The sequence below is a fragment of the Pollicipes pollicipes genome, unplaced genomic scaffold (assembly GCF_011947565.3).
Source record: "Pollicipes pollicipes isolate AB1234 unplaced genomic scaffold, Ppol_2.1 Scaffold_6138;HRSCAF=7277_pilon_pilon_pilon, whole genome shotgun sequence".
NCBI classification, from domain to species: Eukaryota; Metazoa; Arthropoda; class Thecostraca; order Pollicipedomorpha; family Pollicipedidae; genus Pollicipes; species Pollicipes pollicipes.
Genome location: NW_023596818.1, coordinates 638,073 through 656,106, shown reverse-complemented (window position 1 = coordinate 656,106; position 18,034 = coordinate 638,073). Strand labels below are relative to the sequence as shown.

Here is an 18,034-nt window from a genome sequence, read left to right as displayed (position 1 = left end):
GGACGCCCGGTCGCGAAGCAATCCGCCTATCATTCGTCAGCAAGGTAGCGTGCCGTGTTGCGATATTTCTAAAAGCAGGGTCGCAGAACGGAAGGCGGAAGGAGGGAAGGCACAAGAGAGCCGTCACTGTCTGGGCGAGGGTCTGGTCTTCTGCCGTGGGGATGCCCGAGACAGAAGGCTGCACGCTGCTTGCTTGCTATTGCTTTCACAATTTGTATACAAGTGCAAGCGCTCGCGGCTACGTGGAACACACCGCAAGAGCTTTTTGATAGGGTAATGCCAGGACAGGGTGTTGGCCGTAAACCCGACGGAAAGGTGGTTCACGCCAATTCGTTTTCAGCATAAAAACCTCGCGATATGAAGAACCCCATACAGCGAATGACGGCGTGAACTCAACAGACGCTCGCATCACCAGCAGACTGTAATTGTCTACCCGGAACACCAACGAGGGGCATAACGCCTCTAGAACTCTAGAACCTCTTTCCTGCTGTTGCGTAACGACGTTTCAACAACGCTGCTGTCTTACAACGAGCATTCGGCGGTCGTGGGCATAGCGCCTTGCAGTTGTAGGCAAGCTGCGGTTTTACGGAATTCACTGGAGAAGACTTATGGCTATGTGTCTGCGGCAACCTGCTAAGCGCGGAAAATTGTAATCACTGTCGCTCATTCAAAAATTAATTTCGAGGGCGTGATTTGCCATTGTTGACGTTCTTGGTCAGAGGTGTTATGATGAACCCTGAGTATGTATGGCGTTTTTCACCAGTCGGGTGCCACAGAGGATCGTGATAATCATATTTAGACTACATGTGGCAAATATGGCACGTGTCTTCGCCACATGTGAACACGTAGCAACCGTCCGTTTCAAGAAGTTCATAATGTAACACACCGGGAGTGATAAAGGTATATTTCAGAATTTTTCCACGCTATATTGGAACCAGACAGAAAAAACTCACGATATCTCAATTAATCTCCAGTCGTTAAAACATGGACGCAGAGAGTGAAAGGAAAAAGGTAGCGTATCTTGGTTTACACGGTGAAAACACCTTACTGCGCTGCATATTGCTCACGAACACCTAGAGGATTTTGCAGACCAAATGATATCTAAAACTAGCACCATGTCATCAGCATACGTGTCATATTGCCTACCTAGGTAATGGAGATCCATACAGTGAACAAAACGGTAGTAATACACCTCATGGTGGAATGGCTTTTCCATCGAAAAGTCACGTGACGCATAGCTACATATTCCAGAGGGAGTATTTGAGACCCACGCGACGGCCGACCAGCCTCACCACACGCGCATTCACACTCCCACAGGACAGTTTCTCATGGAGCCAGCCAGAACGCAGTTATATGCTTTACAGGCGTGCAGGAAGCTAAGGGGCACGTGGCCGTTGATACACTCAATATATGCCATGATTTTCTGGACAACATGATTGTGATGTCATGATTGGATGATTCGATGGATGTGGTCAGATCATTCGCCTAAAAAGAAAGGTTGTTTGAGGGTACGAGTTAAAAGCTATTTCCCAAACCACACATCAACGATTTCCATCGGTATGCCGCATAAATTGGCCCGTTTCCAGCTCCAGTCCCCGGTATGGTACAGTGTGCTACGGCTTCAAAACGGCAGAAGAGTTAGTTGATTGCTGAACCTCCCCACTGCATTGACGGTGGCCGTGGAGACACGTGACCCCGCCGCCTTCCGCCGCAGCCACTGCTGATGTTCCTGGACAGTGTGGATCAGCTGACGGGCGCAACAGACGTCAACAAGGTGCTCTGGCTGCCCACGCGCCTACCGCCGCACGTCAAGGTAGGTCAACATCGTGTCGAAGGCACGAGACACAAGGACCTGCTCTGGTTCGCTGTGAGCAGACGCAGGCGTGTGAACAGACTGACATGAATGGTACTGCGGCGAGACTAGCGCATAGATTCATCGGACATTCAATTGATATATATATATATATATATATATATATATATATATGTATGTATGTATATATAACCTATATATATATATATATATATATATATTTATCTCGACAGGCAGTGTCGCCTTCCCTTCACATCAGCAGGTGCAGTGTTGTATTTATTGGTGCACTCACGACTATTGCGCATGAGTTGGCGATATGTAAGCTTGTGTGTGATGTCTGCAGATTGTTGTGTCGTGTGTGTACGAGGAGAACGACCCTGCCATATCACAAGACTGCATCACGCTGCGCAAAATAATTGAAAATGATGACAACTTCCTGGAGGTGAAGTCTCTCGGATATGACCTCGCCATGGACGTGATCAAGTGAGACATTGCTGGGCACATACGAAGGGAACCCCGTAGTGCACCTATGACAGCAGCTGCCTTTCAGCTAATGTAACATTTACGACGAAGGCGCAGGTGGTGCGGCTTGGCTTCACAGGAAGCTTTTTGGTGTAGCAAAAAAGCAAAACGAAAACGGGGATGTATCTTCAAGCATATCAAAACCATGAAAGTGACGATGACATTCAGGCAAAACACATGGGCAATAAAGCCGCCTGCCGGCTTTCCGAATGGTACATTTTTAACACGCGCTTAGGGGCCAGATTGATCCTTATGAACCTTCCCAGAGTTATTTCCGAACGGTGCGGCGTAGCCTCGCCAAACTTTGCATAGTTGTAGCGAATTGAATAGCGGATCTTTTGATGCGAATAAATGTACCTTGCAAAGCTGCTGGCCTATGGCAGGTCAAACTCAGGCCATGGCTGTCAGCGAAGGACATTTCGGGGGAATTCTTCAGTGTAATGCAAGAAGGAGTGTTAGACAAAACCATGCACATCTGAGATCGTTTCTTAGACAATAAAACAGCTGAAGTCAAAATTAGTACTAATTCATTGGCCTATGGCCAAGTATGAAAGCCACACCGAGGTCAAAACTGTCCTACTTTTTAACTTGTGAACTTGATTTTATGGGGTAGTTTATTGTGCTCATCTCGAATTTATTAATGGCGGGGATCGCAGCAGACAAGTTCCATGGACTGTTAAACGTCAGAGTAAGTCACTGACTTCGAATGACCGAGTTCAACACTTTTTTAGGACCATACCACCTAGTATAATCCCTTATTCGAATGGCAACATGGCAGCAATCTCGTGAATACCTTGACCTTGTAATGTCAAACCACCTTGACCTTGTAATGTCAAAAAAGGTCACTGACCTCATTAACCTTTGGCTTAGAAAATGCATCCAGCTTCACGGTGGATGCACGAGGACGTCTGGGGCACTTGAAATTCTTACCTGGTGTCTGACATTATTTGACCTTAATTGACTCTAAGGTCATGACTTAGGAACCTCAAATTTTGACACAAGTGAGTCCACGTACGGGACAATCCATTCTGTGAATTTGGTGTCTCTACCTGTCTTAGCTTTTTTAGATCTCAGGGGGTCAAATTGACCCTCACTGGAGCGAAGGGTATTCAACCGGCCACCCGGGCGCGTGTTAATCTCCAGTCATCCCTTTTTTCTTCCACCTTCACCTTGATCGTTTGCACAGATACACCGTAAGGTCAGCATCGCAAAAGGGAACTTGATCAACTCTAAACTCTCGCACAGATATCAAACTGGCAGGGAGCAGAGACTACCGCACTATACAAACACGACCAGAATATGCGAGCGCGCAGTGCACTGCAGGGGCAGCCCCTTACAGCCGTGGTCCAAAGCGCCTTCCATACTTGATGCACCGCAAAAAAGAGCTGCAGAGGCTCGAGTCCGAAGAGCGGAAGTGGCAGACCGTCTCACGATAGTGCGAGGCTCCAGCCAGACGACGCTTTTGGTCTCACGCCGTTACAGGCCGAAAATAACCTGGCTGCCAATTGTTATATGTCCACACAATGCACGCTTCGTTAAAGCACGTTTGTAAGTAGGCGAGAAAAACACCACCTCTTGTACCAGCTTACAAAACCGAAGCTTGTGCGTACCACTAGTAGAAGCCGACGAGAAGGCCATGCGACACATTTCAGGTTGGTCATGCATGAAGGCTTTGGCAGTGAGCCTAGTTCTTCCGCTGTCAAGCAGAGCAAGCAGACGTCGCTCTGACAGGCAGAGCAGGCAGGTGCCGCCCGGTGAGGCAGGCGTCGCTCCGACAGACAGAGCAGGCAGGCGTCGCTCAGTGAGGCAGGCGTCGCTCAGTGAGGCAGGCGTCGCTCCGACAGACAGAGCAGGCAGGCGTCGCTCAGTGAGGCAGGCTCCGCTCTGACAGGCAGAACAGGCAGGCGTCGCTCCGACAGCAGAGCAGGCGGGCGTCGCTCTGACAGGCAGAGCAAGCAGGCGTCGCTCTGACAGGTAGAGCAAGCAGGCGTCGCTCTGACAGGTAGAGCAAGCAGGCGTCGCTCTGACAGGCAGTCGCACATCATTTCTGTGAAGAGCGGGGAGCACAGCAGCAGCGGCCATCACCCTGTCATTGCTCGGGGATCAGTGCCCCTCGCGAGACTTACGGCAGCCCGGCTTCCAACACAAATCTGGATGGAAACGTGACAGAGCATTCCGAACGGCGCGGCCAATTCCGTGGAAGAGCCCTGAGAACTGGCACACCGAGACCGTCGGAGCCACACGCGCCTGCACAATTCAATAAACCGTTGCTCCAGTTTTCCTTGCCGGCGTTCAGAGTGCCCCAAGACAGCTGTTTTTAGCACAGCAGCCTGCGAGACATAGTTAGCGGGGGTTGGGGGGGGGGGGGGGCTCTCAGGGCGTTTGCAAATACAATGACGAAAAAAGCTGGTCCATTGTCAGCCACTTTTGTGGGTGTTGCCCTCGTGAACGAGTATGGGTAACGAGCAAGAGGAAGATCTCAGTTACCTTGTGAAGGTTAAAAGTATTTGAGGGCATTCTTAAAACAGCTGACCAGGTGTAGTAGGTACTGGCGGCAGTTAAATCGGCTGATATTTTTTAGGTTAAAAACTGCTGGACATTATTGGTGAAATGATGGAGTCGATGTCCTGATACTGAGAAATTATGTCCTTGACAGGGACGTAGCTTTCCAAAATAAGCTGGTGGTAGGGGGGTGATGAGCGGTGAAAAATGACTCAACCTGTCAAACCCCAGATAATAACCTGAACCGTAAGATATGTGAACAAACATGCATCTCCCCACATTTTGTTCACATTTTTCCTAACGTTGAGAGGGCTGAAGCTCAAGTTGGGGATAGGGGGTTAAAGCTGTCCCAACTGCGCGGGAAACTATACCGCTGCTCCCTGAGAGGGTACCAATCTGTGTTTGCATTCATTTGAGATGAAGTGTTCTCCAGACATTACGGTCAAATGACGATGGATGTCACCTCCATAATATTCCCTAATTGTCGACTCCATAACCATGGGTTAGAGAGTGTTGAAATTGAAGATCGCCGCGATAACAAGGTCATATTGTCCGCATCTGACACACAGGGGCGGGTCTGACACACTGGGGCAGGTCTGACACACTGAGGCGGGTCTGACACACTGGGGTGGGTCCGACTCACTGGGGTGGGTTTGACACACTGGGGCGGGCCTAACACACTGGGGCGGACCTAACACACTGGGACGGGCCGGACACACTGGGGCAGGTCTGACACTGGGGCGGGCCTGCTCGATGGCGTGTTGATCTGAACCGACGTGATACCGTGATATCGGACGGGATTCGCGGCATCCGCCACCAGATACCACCTCTGCGCCTCCGGACACCTCCAGGTTGATCGCTCTGACGAATCTGCAGAAGAGAACTTTGTCCTTGTGCGCGCCAGCACATGCCAAGGGTGCCTCGGAGAGACAGGTCGTTGGCCAGTGGTAATGGATGGCGACTTGCACGCACCTTCGCAGCAGTTTGCCATATTATCCATGTCAAAATTGGCACCAGGGAGACCACGCCATAACACGACCGTCGCCGAGGTCGCACCCCTGTTTGGGTGGCGAGCGGCGCACAGCGGGACGCCAGGTCCGTGTGACGGATCAAACACGTGCTGCTGCGAGTCGCGCACCCCACTCCTCCGTCGTGGCCGGCCCGATCTTGTTTGAACCGAGCCCGATATGGCTGGACCGTCCACGATGCGGGCGAAAAGTTGTCATCCTCCGAGGTGGCAGCCTCCGACGCATACCGTCGCTGCAGATTGGAGGCATGCCCGACAGGAAGAAAAAAATAAAGGAAGGGTGACGCCTGCCTGCTGTGCTTGACAAGGGACGCCTGCCTGCCCAGCCTGACAACAACAAAAAAACAGGAAGAAAAAAAGAAAAATGTCACAACGACGGATCATTGCGCGCGCACACGGCGTATAATAGTTATATGCCAGCAATTGAAACTGCTCCGAAACATCTTTGTAATACAGCCGGAGCAGAAAACGCGATGTTTGGATTGCTTTACGAAAATAGGCAGATGGATCGGTGCCCGCGTTTGATTTCGTTATATGGCGCATGCGGCGCGTCAATGTTCCAGCATGTGTGCTTTCAGTAACCAAACCTCATTTTTCAGTCATATTGCAAACATTTGCGGCTAACCCACAGCATGTCGTTGAAATTAACGTATTGTACTTATATTGCACTTATTGCACTTACACTCCATGAATATGGAAACTCAAAATGTCACTGAAATGCGTTTAGTTACTTAGGTATAGCAGTAATCAAACGCAGACGCATTAGTTCGGCCACTCAAAGACCTGCCAAATTTACCCCTTCACGCACCGAAAACTGTCTAAATTTATAGGTAGTGGATATCGATCATGGAAAGTTGAAATTCACTAATGATAGCTGTGTCTTTTACAAGGGTTCCGGAAGTGACTATCTCCCTTGCATTAATCTCCCTTACTGCTTGCTGGTCTGTGAAAGGACTCATCCTTAAAGAAGGGTGAGCTAAATTCCACAAGCCAAGGAAATTTAGGAGCCTTCAGAGAAGCCGTGGGACACTTTCAGGTTCCGAGCTCCTCTGACAAATTCGCCCTCCCGCCGTTGACAGATCCCGGCTTGGACTCCAACAGGAACTAATTCGGAATCGATTTGATGCTAGTCGTTTATACCTTGTAGCTCCGCTGGACTGGAGAATGAGAAGGATTAGGCAGTTGTCATGGGGAGCTGCTATGATCTGAAAAGTTCACTAACGTAAATATTACACGCAATTCCTTCGCACTGCATGCGACCTCATTTGGTATGAGATTCATTTCAGTTGTGAACTGTTGACGTCTTGGTCTCGCTCTGTCCCATCCGTCTCATGGGTCTTCACATTGACAACTTTTCTTTCTGGCAAAACTGCGAAAGCGGCTGGCTTATAAAGTTTGATGCTGTTGGTTACGTAACTTGAGACAAAGTGGCCCCAATTATTTACAATCACAGACTGACAGGGCTCCTAAGCGTCATGCAATATTCGCAACGGACAAACTACGGTGCACGTGCGTTTATAGGCCGTGGATCCGCCAGAACCGGTGTGCACGTTGTCACTCCCCGCATCTCCGCCAGCCTGTCAGTAACCATGCAGAGAACGGACACGGCCTGTGTTCCCCGCTCTGCCGACATGGGCCCCGTCAGCGCCGGCCGCCGCGTCACCTCGTCCGTATGACGTCACTCCTGGGCCAGGCGCTGGATGGTGGACGGCCACCGGGACCTCAACAACTACCAGATGCGGATGGTGAGCAACGCGCTCGGCCGCTGCTCGTTGCCCATCTTCGTCAAGCTCGTGTTCGCCGAGATCTGCCGCTGGAAGAGCTACTCGCGGCCGCAGGACACCCACCTGGCCAGCAACGTCATGGACTCCATCATGATGCTCTTCGAGAAAATCGAGAAGCAGGTGGGAGAAGGGTGACCGTCTTTCGTGCCTTAATACGGTAACTGCGCTGAACATGGCACTGTCACGTGTTGGAGCGCGAGCAGGTCTCTCAGAATGGCCGGCGACCTGGGGCCGGTAGAGTCCCCAGATAAGGTGGCTGGTGGTCTGTCATTCACTCGGTCGTTATCACGCAGCGAGTTTAAGTTCGCGCCCACCTGCCTCGGATGCTGTGTGTTATCCCTTGCTGGCCGTCCTTCAAGTGCTCTGTGGAATGCTAGAATTGTTTACTAAGAGCCTTTACCGACATCTTGGGAGCGATAACAGATTCTGCGTTTACGGATTGTAAGTATACAGGCTCTGTGATGAGAGAGATTACCTTCCACCTTGAGTTCCGCGATCCTCCCGTCTCCAGAAAGTGTGTATCGTTTTCTCAAGCACCAACGAGTGATTGGACAACACTTACTTGAAGCCTTGTCGTGGCCTGTTTTCCCCGTTTTCTGCGACTCTCCGTCGTCCCGCTGGCGCGCTATCTGGCGCGCCTGGAGTACCTCCCGTGGCGACTCCTCCCCTGCGTGACGCTACACCCCCTCCCCTTCCCGCCCACTCACTCAGCACGGACGTCTGCTGGTGTCGCACGCGCTGGCCTACATCACCGCCTCCAAGTCTGGCCTCTCCGAGTCCGAGCTGGAGGACCTCATTTCACTGGATGACAAGGTACCCCCTCCGTTCGCCGCGCCGTGCGACGCTGCTGCGGCGGGCAGCGGCACCGCCGGATCGTGCTTCCGTCGACGAGCCGCTCCAGCGCGCGCTCTAACAGGACTGCTGCATCAGAGCCGCGTGAACCCGACGGCCCCTGTTGGCGCGAGCGGATTCTCGGGCTGCAGAGAACGCAGGCTCAGAAAAACGCTGATTAACAGGGGCTCAGAAAGAACGCTAATTAACGGAGGCTCAGAAAGAACGCTGATAAACGGAGGAACGATGAACGCTGATAAACGGTGATCAGTCGCCAATCGCTCAGGTGCTATTCATAAATATCACGTGCCGTCATCACCTGATGGGGAGTTTGCCTTCCTTGCTACTGATCAAGTGCCCAGTCTATCTTGATTAATAATGGTGTGAATAATTACAACGGAACATTACGCTTCCCACGAGTTCCGGCTATTGGTAGTACCCCGATGCCCACAGCATTGCGACTCCATCTGTCAATGAGACCATTAACGTTGTCTAAGCTCATAAATATTAAGCAGCGCCCAGTCCAGGTGCGAGTGCTGCCTCCCACCCAAGTTTGGGCCCAAATTGAGCACAAGCTGAGCCCAAGTTGAGCCTAAGTTTCCGGGCAGTGGGGGACCGGGCAGCGTCGTCAGGCACCGATGTTCCCGGTGCTCGATTCCGCCTGATGCGGGCGCGACGTAACTTGTCATGGCTCGCAGCTGTGACCGGGCCTTTTGCCCCCCCCCCCGTCCCCCACCCCTTACTCCTGGCATTGGCAATGCGATCCAGAACGCGTGGCGTTCTCTCGTAGCATTTTGACACTTGATTGTGAAACTCTACGTTGCCTTAGATGCCTCATAGAGCCTTGCTCATGTGTTACCTGTGTATGGGTATTCTGTTTGTTTGTTCGTGATGCAAGTCAAAGTTCAGTAATTTTGTGGACCGAAAATCAACATAAGTCGTCCCGATTTTCGGGCCGGTCAAAATAAGGCCTTTTGAACATTTTTGGTAAATATTAATGAAACCCTACCGCGATGAATTCATTAAATGCATCACTATGGTTGTGGAGCCCAGTAGTTTTGTTGTCTGTACAGTCCTTCCAGCACGCATTTTTGAAGGTTGTCCAGAATCATAACCGATGAAATGAAATTCTGCATGTTTTCAAATTTATGAAAAAAGAGCTATGACACATAAATTTGTGCTGTCTACCCAAGCGGGTTTCAATTCTTCTGTCGAATCGATGTCGTCCCAGACAATCTTTTGCAACTGCTGAAATCTGACCTACATATTTCGTGCGTGCCGTTCTGTTCCTGATCGCCGCACGGTTACATGTTCATCCATGTAGCATCCGCCAAATGTTGACCTGACCGTAGTTTTGGAAAATGCCTCGGGGGAACAGCAATAAATGGCTAAGCCCACACGCAAAATGCTCGTGAAAAACAAATTTCTCTCTGAAATCGAGCCACTTTCATTTCGGAGGACCAGCTAAAACTCGCGGAGCTCTGGCTCCCCCCCCCCCCCCCTCCAGCCCAACCGAATAGGAAACCACACCTGGCTGCTTGGAGACCAGACCTGGCTGCATATGCTTGGAGATTGCAAACGTTGCGTCGGCGCTTGCGTTGGCGGATACACCGTTGCATGTTTTGATCTGTAATTCAAAATTAACCATTGTTTGCGCAGCCCGTGGCGTTGCTTAGCATATTTGCATAGCTGGACCCACCGCCATTTCGCAAGCATTGGTGAAGCAATTACAGCCACTTCCAGAGATAAAATAAGCCGTATGTTATTCCAAGTCCGCCTCCTGGTTATTATAGAACCTTAGCTCCTTGACTACCCCACTCCCTTGCATGTGCCCGCCGGTGACTCTGATTTCTTGATGTCTAAATGCCGGCGGTGTTCTGCTACCGACATTGTGCGTCGAACATAGCGGGAATCGGGTCTTTCCAGCCTCACAAGCCATGTTTCCTTTGTTCGTTCGTTCATCATATGCGCAGGTTTCCAGTCAAGCTGTGGCATGTACCAATGTCACCGGCACCCGACGTTCCCAGGCATTCTCTGGTGTTTACCCGTAACACCTGCCACCGTTATAATGAGGCACTCGATTACCTGCACCAGCGCTACCTGCCGCCAGTATTATCAGGTACTCGATGACTTGTACCAGTGCCACCTGCCTCGGTTATTATCAGGCCCTCGATGACTGTACCAGTGCCACCTGCCTACCGTTATTATCAGGCCCTCGATGACGTGTACCAGTGCCACCTGCCACCGTTATTATCAGGCCCCCGATGACTGTACCAGTGCCACCTGCCACCGTTATTATCAGGCCCTCGATGACGTGTACCAGTGCCATCAGCCACCGGTCTTATCAGGTACTCGATGACGTGTACCAGTACCACCTGCCGCCGGTCCGGAGAATCCCACCGCTGCTCTGGACCAGGATCAGGAACGATCTGCCCAACTATCTCTCCGAGCGGGAGGCGGACGGGGTCAGCGTCCTCAACTGGTACCACAGGTACGTACCGTTACCTCTGCCACTGGGTAGGTACCGCCACTGCTGCCACTGGTACCACAGGCTAGCCCCGTTAGTGCTGCCGGCCGCCGCTGGTTTTATGATGGGCGTAATCAGCAGCGCGGCCGCGGCGGCCACGACCGATTCGGGTCAGCGCTCTGGTAGACTGACCCGCTCTGCTCCGGAGCACTGCGGCGCAGTTTGGCCGTCCGCCATTTTGCCGGCGCAGGGGCTCAGAGCTGATTGCTGGCCGTCCAGGTTCCCTCGGAGCGGAAGAGGCATGGCCACCTGTTTCCTACAGTTACTGGTAATTGAGGGATGCGGATGAAAGGGAAACAACCGAGCTGGGCCAGACATACCGACATTAAGCAATAGAGTCGGGGGTTGAAGCCGCCAGGGCCCGTCAAAAATTGGAAGTTACGAGGAAACTGCGGCGCGATGGTAGAGGCTTTGTAGATGGCATAAAAATAGATCAAATGAAATATTAGGACTGAGCGATGCAAGAGAAGCCAATCGGAATGCATTGCTCTGCCCCCTCTTCCTCCACCTGTCTCTCCCCGCCCGTCCCACAAACCTGGGCGAGTCCTTTTGCTACTCTCGTTTGTATATTCTGTGTGGCTTAAACTGTAAGCGTGCAACCGTAAGTATAACCTGGACTAGAACGCATTGCCTAAACAAAAAAGGAAAGTGAATTTAACGCGTACCAATAGGCAACGATCGCTTTCTCCTTTTCACTGTCTGACCCATGAACGAACTCTGAGTTACACTTCGTCCACTCACCCTCCACAGACAGTTCAAAGAGGCGGCCAAGAAGCGTTACTTCACGAACCAGAACCTGAGCCAGTATTTCCACTCGTCCATCGCCGACTACTTCCTGGGCATCTGGGGCGGTGGCACGCCCAAGCCATTCCGGTTTACCGAGATACAGCGGCACAGGTCAGTGGCCTCTCGTTGGGATACAGCAGCCCAGGCCAGTGGCCTCTCGCTGGGATACAGCGGCGCAGGTCAGTGGCCTCTCGTTGGGATACAGCAGCCCAGGTCAGTGGCCTCTCGCTGGGATACAGCGGCACAGGTCAGCGGCCTCTCGTTGGAATACAGCGGCACTGGTCAGTGGCCTCTCGCTGGGATACAGCGGCACGGGTCAGTGGCCTCTCGCCGGTATAACACTGGTCGTTAGCGTGTGCTCAAACATTGTTGCTGGCGCGGAGCGTTGGCCGTCCTTCGAGCCATGCCATTACATCGGAGTGAACAATCGTCGATGCTGCAGACATCCGTGTTACCAAAAGCGACCGGGTGATTGACATTTTTCGTTGCCTCGGGTTGATACTGCAGGCGGATGTCGGCTAACGACCTTTTGAATTTAGCTGTTCCCATGCCTGCTGAGACTTACATGGACATATCGATCATCGGGAAGGTATCCAGATAAAGCGTTGCCGCGGTTTTGTGGCAGTTGCGGAGAGCACCGCGGCATTTCAGAAGGCTGGTTTGGTTTAGTCCTGTCTGTCAGCGCTCCTCAACTTACTAACACTAGGCAGCGTGCTCGGTTTCGAAGGCTAGTGAAAGATGCCCAACAAGTGTGGACGTGATAAGTTCATTCACCATCGTGCAGCGGGATTTGCTGCGGTACGAATGCGAGGCTGCCATCTATGTGCGTTTGCAGGGCTTATGTGTTTATGTGACTTTCAAAGAGTAATGAGTCTCATTTATAATAAGGAGGCAAAAAATAAGGCAAAAACAGGACCTTGAGTGCATCTCCCTCATTTGAAACAACGAACCATGAACCGCAGTATTGGTCTGTCCGTACCGACGGCAGTGTTCATGAAGTTAGATCACAATGAAGTCGTCGTCACTGCCGTGCCTGCGAATCCCTGTAGTTCAGTATTTGTCCTGACCAGTAGCGTTTTCTGTTCGTTTTGCCGTGATAAGAAGCTGTTGGTCCTGTGCCGCCTAGAGCTGTTCGGGAGTGGATGTCCAGACGCGATCCAGCAAACAGTGCTGCAAACCGTACATCAAAACGATAAACATAATGTTTGTCACGACTTTCAATATGCGTGTGCGCTATTACCTTTAGGTATAACCCTGCATCGTGGCTGAAATAACGGACACAAGGTGTCCGAACTGTGCAATCATGGAGCATTTAGGGAAAGAATTTCAGAAGAATTTCAGAACACTTCAGTTTGCTATGCAACTGTATTCCTATGAAGCTATCTGATCGATAACATATGTGACACGTAAGCCAATGATAAATAAGTTAAGCAATTAATTTTTGTGAATAGTTTCATTCCCTTGGGGGTTTTTCGAATGCAGTCCGCGAAACTAGGCCGTATTACCTCTTGGAGGTGAAGCGCTTGAAGCACTACATCACCACAACACCACTCCAAGCTCCACAACGTTTTCCCAGCGAGGAGGTTCTCAATAAGCAACGCACCGCTGGTGTAAGGTGTCTTGTAATTCGTGCTCTGAGTGGCGACGCGTACCAAAGCGAAACGAAAGTGATGAAAAGTGAAACTACCAGTGCTTTGAGGAATGGGCACCGAACATGATGACTTGGTTTAGTCGGCAGCTGTCTGATTATGTTTGTAATTGATCACATTTGGACACAGTTTCACACATGTTGCGGTCAGGGGGTCGCGATGCCGTGATCATTCTAGATAATATGCACGTTGACATAAAACTGGCGTAAAAATAACGCACTGAAGCATTGAGACATATCTTCGTCAGATCCAGGCAACCATTTCAGTTTTTATTTTATTTGGCCATAGAAGTGGTAGAGCGTCTTGACATTTGAATCATGACAATGATTATGACCATTTTTACAAGGAATGTTTTTTCTTGTATCTGTCCAGAAGCAAATGATACCGAAACGCTGAGATCAGTGTTGCATGCGATGATGAACAATTTTGACATTGGCTTGTTCGTGTACTCGCTCTTCGTTAAATTGCGCTGCTTTTTTGTTTAATGTAGTTCTGGATATTGTGTAAGCGCGCTTTCCTGCTGCCCACTCGGACGCAGCCATTCGGTCGGACTGTGAGAGAATGTCGCTGTTTTCATTCGCGCAGGAGCTTTCAAATTCTGAACGCATTGGAAGAGCGCTGTATTTGATGACGAAGGCCGTGAGTGATTGTTACGAGTTTCCCTTCGCCATTACCACGTCGGCGAAGTGACCACGGGACACGTGGCCAGTGAGTGAGTGAGTGACCAGTAAGTGACCTCGTTGGGGCTCACAGGAAATTTGCACCGTAATTGCTTGTTGGAAAATATGTGACGCAAACTCCTCTTGTCTGTCAGATTTACATACGTCATAAAACGCTCAACACATGGATGCAAAATGCTCGTTTTGTTAGTTTTCGAGTTTTCTTCCGCGTCTGGCCTTAAGATTATAAACTGTCACCGTAAAAATACATTGCTTAGAATATGCCTACGGTAATGTTCCGATTTTTATGCGATGGTGTCATCGTCGAACTTGACGATGTTAGACGATCTTTCGAGATTTTCCAAGATCAAGGCAAATGAAGGCCATGGAACGAGCTAATAATTTTGTTTTATCCCTTACAAGTAAAAAGGGTCATGCGTTGTCTGCAGTTAAAGGTCGATAAGCCGTAACATGACTGACCTGTTATTGAAAACTTGCAGGCTGATAAATGAGCAATGATCTGAGGAAGAGTTGAGGAAATAATTTTTGGCATTGGTTTTCATCATGTTGGTAGGGGAGAGAAAGTGGAAGAAAAGAAGGCAATACCCCTACACACGCACGCCACGTCAGTAAAGGTCATAACACTTGACGGTAGATACTGATCATAAACCCTAAAAAACTGACCTGTTTGCCCTTGCGACTTGTAAACTGAGAAATGAGCGAAAATGAGGGAAAATGGGGTCATGAGTTTTTGAAGTTTGGTATCATCAGATGCATGGGAGAAAAAGAGGAGAAACAAAATGGAGTGACGCACCCACGCGTCCCTTGCCACTAACGTCTCTGTTGGGTGGGTGTAACACTTACTCAACAGCTGCCACCTCCTACTGCAGCATCGAACATCACCACCGAAGGAAAGGCAAACGCTCGCCATTCAACTTCTGCCTATTTGTTTCTTTCTTTGTTGGTTGAGCACATTTTGTATGGGATCTGAGAAAGCCCTTTTAGCCTGCACGGTGCAGGTCGACAAAACAGGCGAAGCTGGTGCAGCTCAATAATAGCGTGGGCTTGCAACTCAACAGAGCCTTTGTGAAGCTATACACTCGTGTGTAACTAGCTTTCCCGGCGGAGCCGTCTTGACGAACAGTGGATTTTTAAATGTTTTTGGTACACAAAAGAGGTCTACGGTGGCAAACGAGTTCAACAAATATTTCATGTTGCCAGAAGGCGACTGAATTACAAATTTTGAACAGCCTGGCCCTGCCAAATTAAATCTCCAAAGACGAGGTGGCGTTATCCATCAGACCTGTGCAGATAGCTGAAAGGAGATAAGTGATGCCGAGTCGTTGGTAGACGTATTGTAGATGGATATTGGATCGTTCTGTGCAAACTGGTGATATTAGGGATATTGCCAGTTATTTGTTATGAGGAACACCAGAAAGTGTGCGAGGAGAGTTTTGCAGTCCAGTCTGTTAGTACAGCACCAGGCCAAACTACACTGCTATGCACCATAAAGGTCCGCGCATGTGCATCAAACGTGCCAAGCGAGCTCCGCCATGGGCGAAATGAGCGTGACGGTGTAGATAGGGATTTCACGCGCTGGGTATCATCAGCCCGGACATTGGCTTTGCCTTTGAGTCTGCTGCGCCTACATGAGCGGCAAAAGTTAGTTGTAAGTCGAGCATAATGAGGTCCGACAGCGCCTGCTCCGCGCCCAGCGCTGTTCTGCCGGTAGCATGCAACGATTGGGCATTATCTTTGTCAGTGCAAGCATTAATGCTGCATTTAATGGGGTTCAGTTTGGTCCACACGTTCGGAAACGTCATATCTTGCAGTATATCATTACGTTCGGACAAGTACAGAAGTAATTTTTTTCATGGCATCAGCGCTACGTGACCCCTGTAAAACGCCACGAGCACATTTTGTGGGCGCTCCTCAGCCTCCGGCCACCTTCCGCTTGGCACGTCTTTGTTTTGAGGCGGATTCAGCGGACCAGGTGGTCTGCGGTGTCACCCAAATATCGTCTTCACAGCCGTTCAGCCATTTTTGGTGACACTCGAGATCATTGGTATCATACTGGGCTTTTGCTGACGACATTGAGCTTAATGTCTGTGAGTTTCGGAGAACGGACTTCGGGGCGTGAATCGGACACGATTGTTCTCAGACGCATTAGCTTTTTCAGTTTATCTGGCAGGCTTCCCTAATTCAAAAGTTGTTCATTAGCGGCGCAGTTTTTGGAACCCAGGGAACTGCACGTGTGTCAAGTGCCAAGCGCCTCAAATGCCAACTTAGATTGGTCGTTTCAAGTTAAATTGGTTTTCGTGCCAAGCTGTGCATTGCACCTTCAAAACTTGTCCATATTTGTGGTTTCCCTCCGATACGTTTGAACAAAGCGGCAGCAGCGATGCTGACGTACACTTAATCGATGTTTTTTTGTCGCCCTGTTGGTAAACCACAATCGCGATGGCTTATTTTCACCGAACCGGAAAATCTTTTCTGTTACAGTCAGGCGGTACAACATTGAGCTTGGCACTGGCAGCCTGGGAGCGCGCTCCAAGTGTCGTCCACTTAAGCCAGCTGGACCACATTCCTTATATGGATCTAACTCGAGCAGCCGTCGCTCCTCTTTGCACGACGGAAAATCGAAACAGTCAAGGGTCTCATATTTTAAAAGGGGAACCTCTGGGACCTGGTCGTCACGTGGTCGATCTGGTCGATGTAGTCGTAGATCTGGTCTTGGTTCGTAACTCTTTGGCGAAACAGTGGTGGAAACCGTTTGCCCGCTCAGAATTCCTGCTGTCTACAGCGCCTTCGTGGACAAGGATGGGCGATGGATGAGAAGATTATGTAAGCGGCTTTATGAAATACCTAAGTGTTTGATGGTTACCTGAAAGGCGTTAAAAGGAATCAGAAAACCCTCGCCGTATTTGACATTTGTAGCATTTTGAACTCAAACCTGGCTTTGGGCAATCGCCGTCGGATGTTTCCACAGAAGTCTGCCACGTCTTATTAGCTCCTTGCTTTACTACGTGACCGGGAAGTTATGAACACACCCCATGCTATCGATCACAAGTATTTGCCGCATCACGACTACTTGCAGTTATATATATATATATATATATATATATATATATATATATATATATATATATATATATATGTGTGTGTGTGTGTGTGTGTGTGTGTGTGTGTGTGTGTGTGTGTGTGTGTACACATGCATATATACAAAAAGACAGGCTTACTTTGATATTCTGATATTCAAGGTGGCGACTTTCGTGAATGGCAGCATAAAGAACACCAGTTTCGTCCTGATTTACGAGGCCTGTGTTCGTTGGACGCCTGTGATTACAGTACCGCGCACAAGGATTCGGAATACAGGCTTATAACAGTGCCACTATTTTGTATAAATCCAGCACCCCAGGGCCTCAATGTAACTCCATGCCACACGCACGTGACTAAGTGTTTGCGGGGAGGCTTTCCTGAGGCTCGTTCTGCCCCGTGAACAGGTTCAACCTGAAGGAGAAGGAGGGTGAGGCGGACCGCAAGGTGCCCTTGCAGCCGCTGGTGTTCCACGCCAAGGACGGCACCGTCTCCCGCTACAACCTCCGCAAGGTGGGGTCCACGCCTGCGTCGCCGCGATGTCGACCGTGGAGTACAGCTGAGCGGACGGTTTTTTGTGTCTGGCGGGGGGGGGGGGAAGTAACGACTAGGATTTGCTGGCTATGTAAATTCTGACGATAGAGAATATATGCAAATTGTGTAATACCAGCAACATTATCGCACCGGTGATTCCGTTCACATGCCATCGTAAACTGGGAGATGTTCCCTGTTGCGCCGGATGGACCACGGCGACCACCGGTTATGTAAGCCACAGGTGTATAAGCGAAAGAATTCAGTCTATATTTTCCAGCTCGCTCGCACATTGCAGCGGTCGGGG

The 18,034-nt window shown here is 50.1% G+C and overlaps 1 protein-coding gene across 1 annotated transcript in view; it reads left to right on the top strand.

Annotated features, from left to right (window-relative positions):
* Positions 1-1,714: 1,714 nt before the first annotated feature.
* LOC119106021 (NACHT and WD repeat domain-containing protein 2) overlaps positions 1,715-18,034 on the top strand; it is a gene marked incomplete at its 5' end in the record, with an annotated part of 37,543 nt that continues 21,223 nt past the window's right edge. Inside the window, 7 exon segments of the mRNA XM_037229616.1 lie at positions 1,715-1,813; positions 2,157-2,296; positions 7,558-7,768; positions 8,360-8,461; positions 10,828-10,970; positions 11,757-11,903; positions 17,604-17,709. Of these exon segments, the coding sequence (XP_037085511.1) occupies positions 1,715-1,813; positions 2,157-2,296; positions 7,558-7,768; positions 8,360-8,461; positions 10,828-10,970; positions 11,757-11,903; positions 17,604-17,709 (948 nt within the window).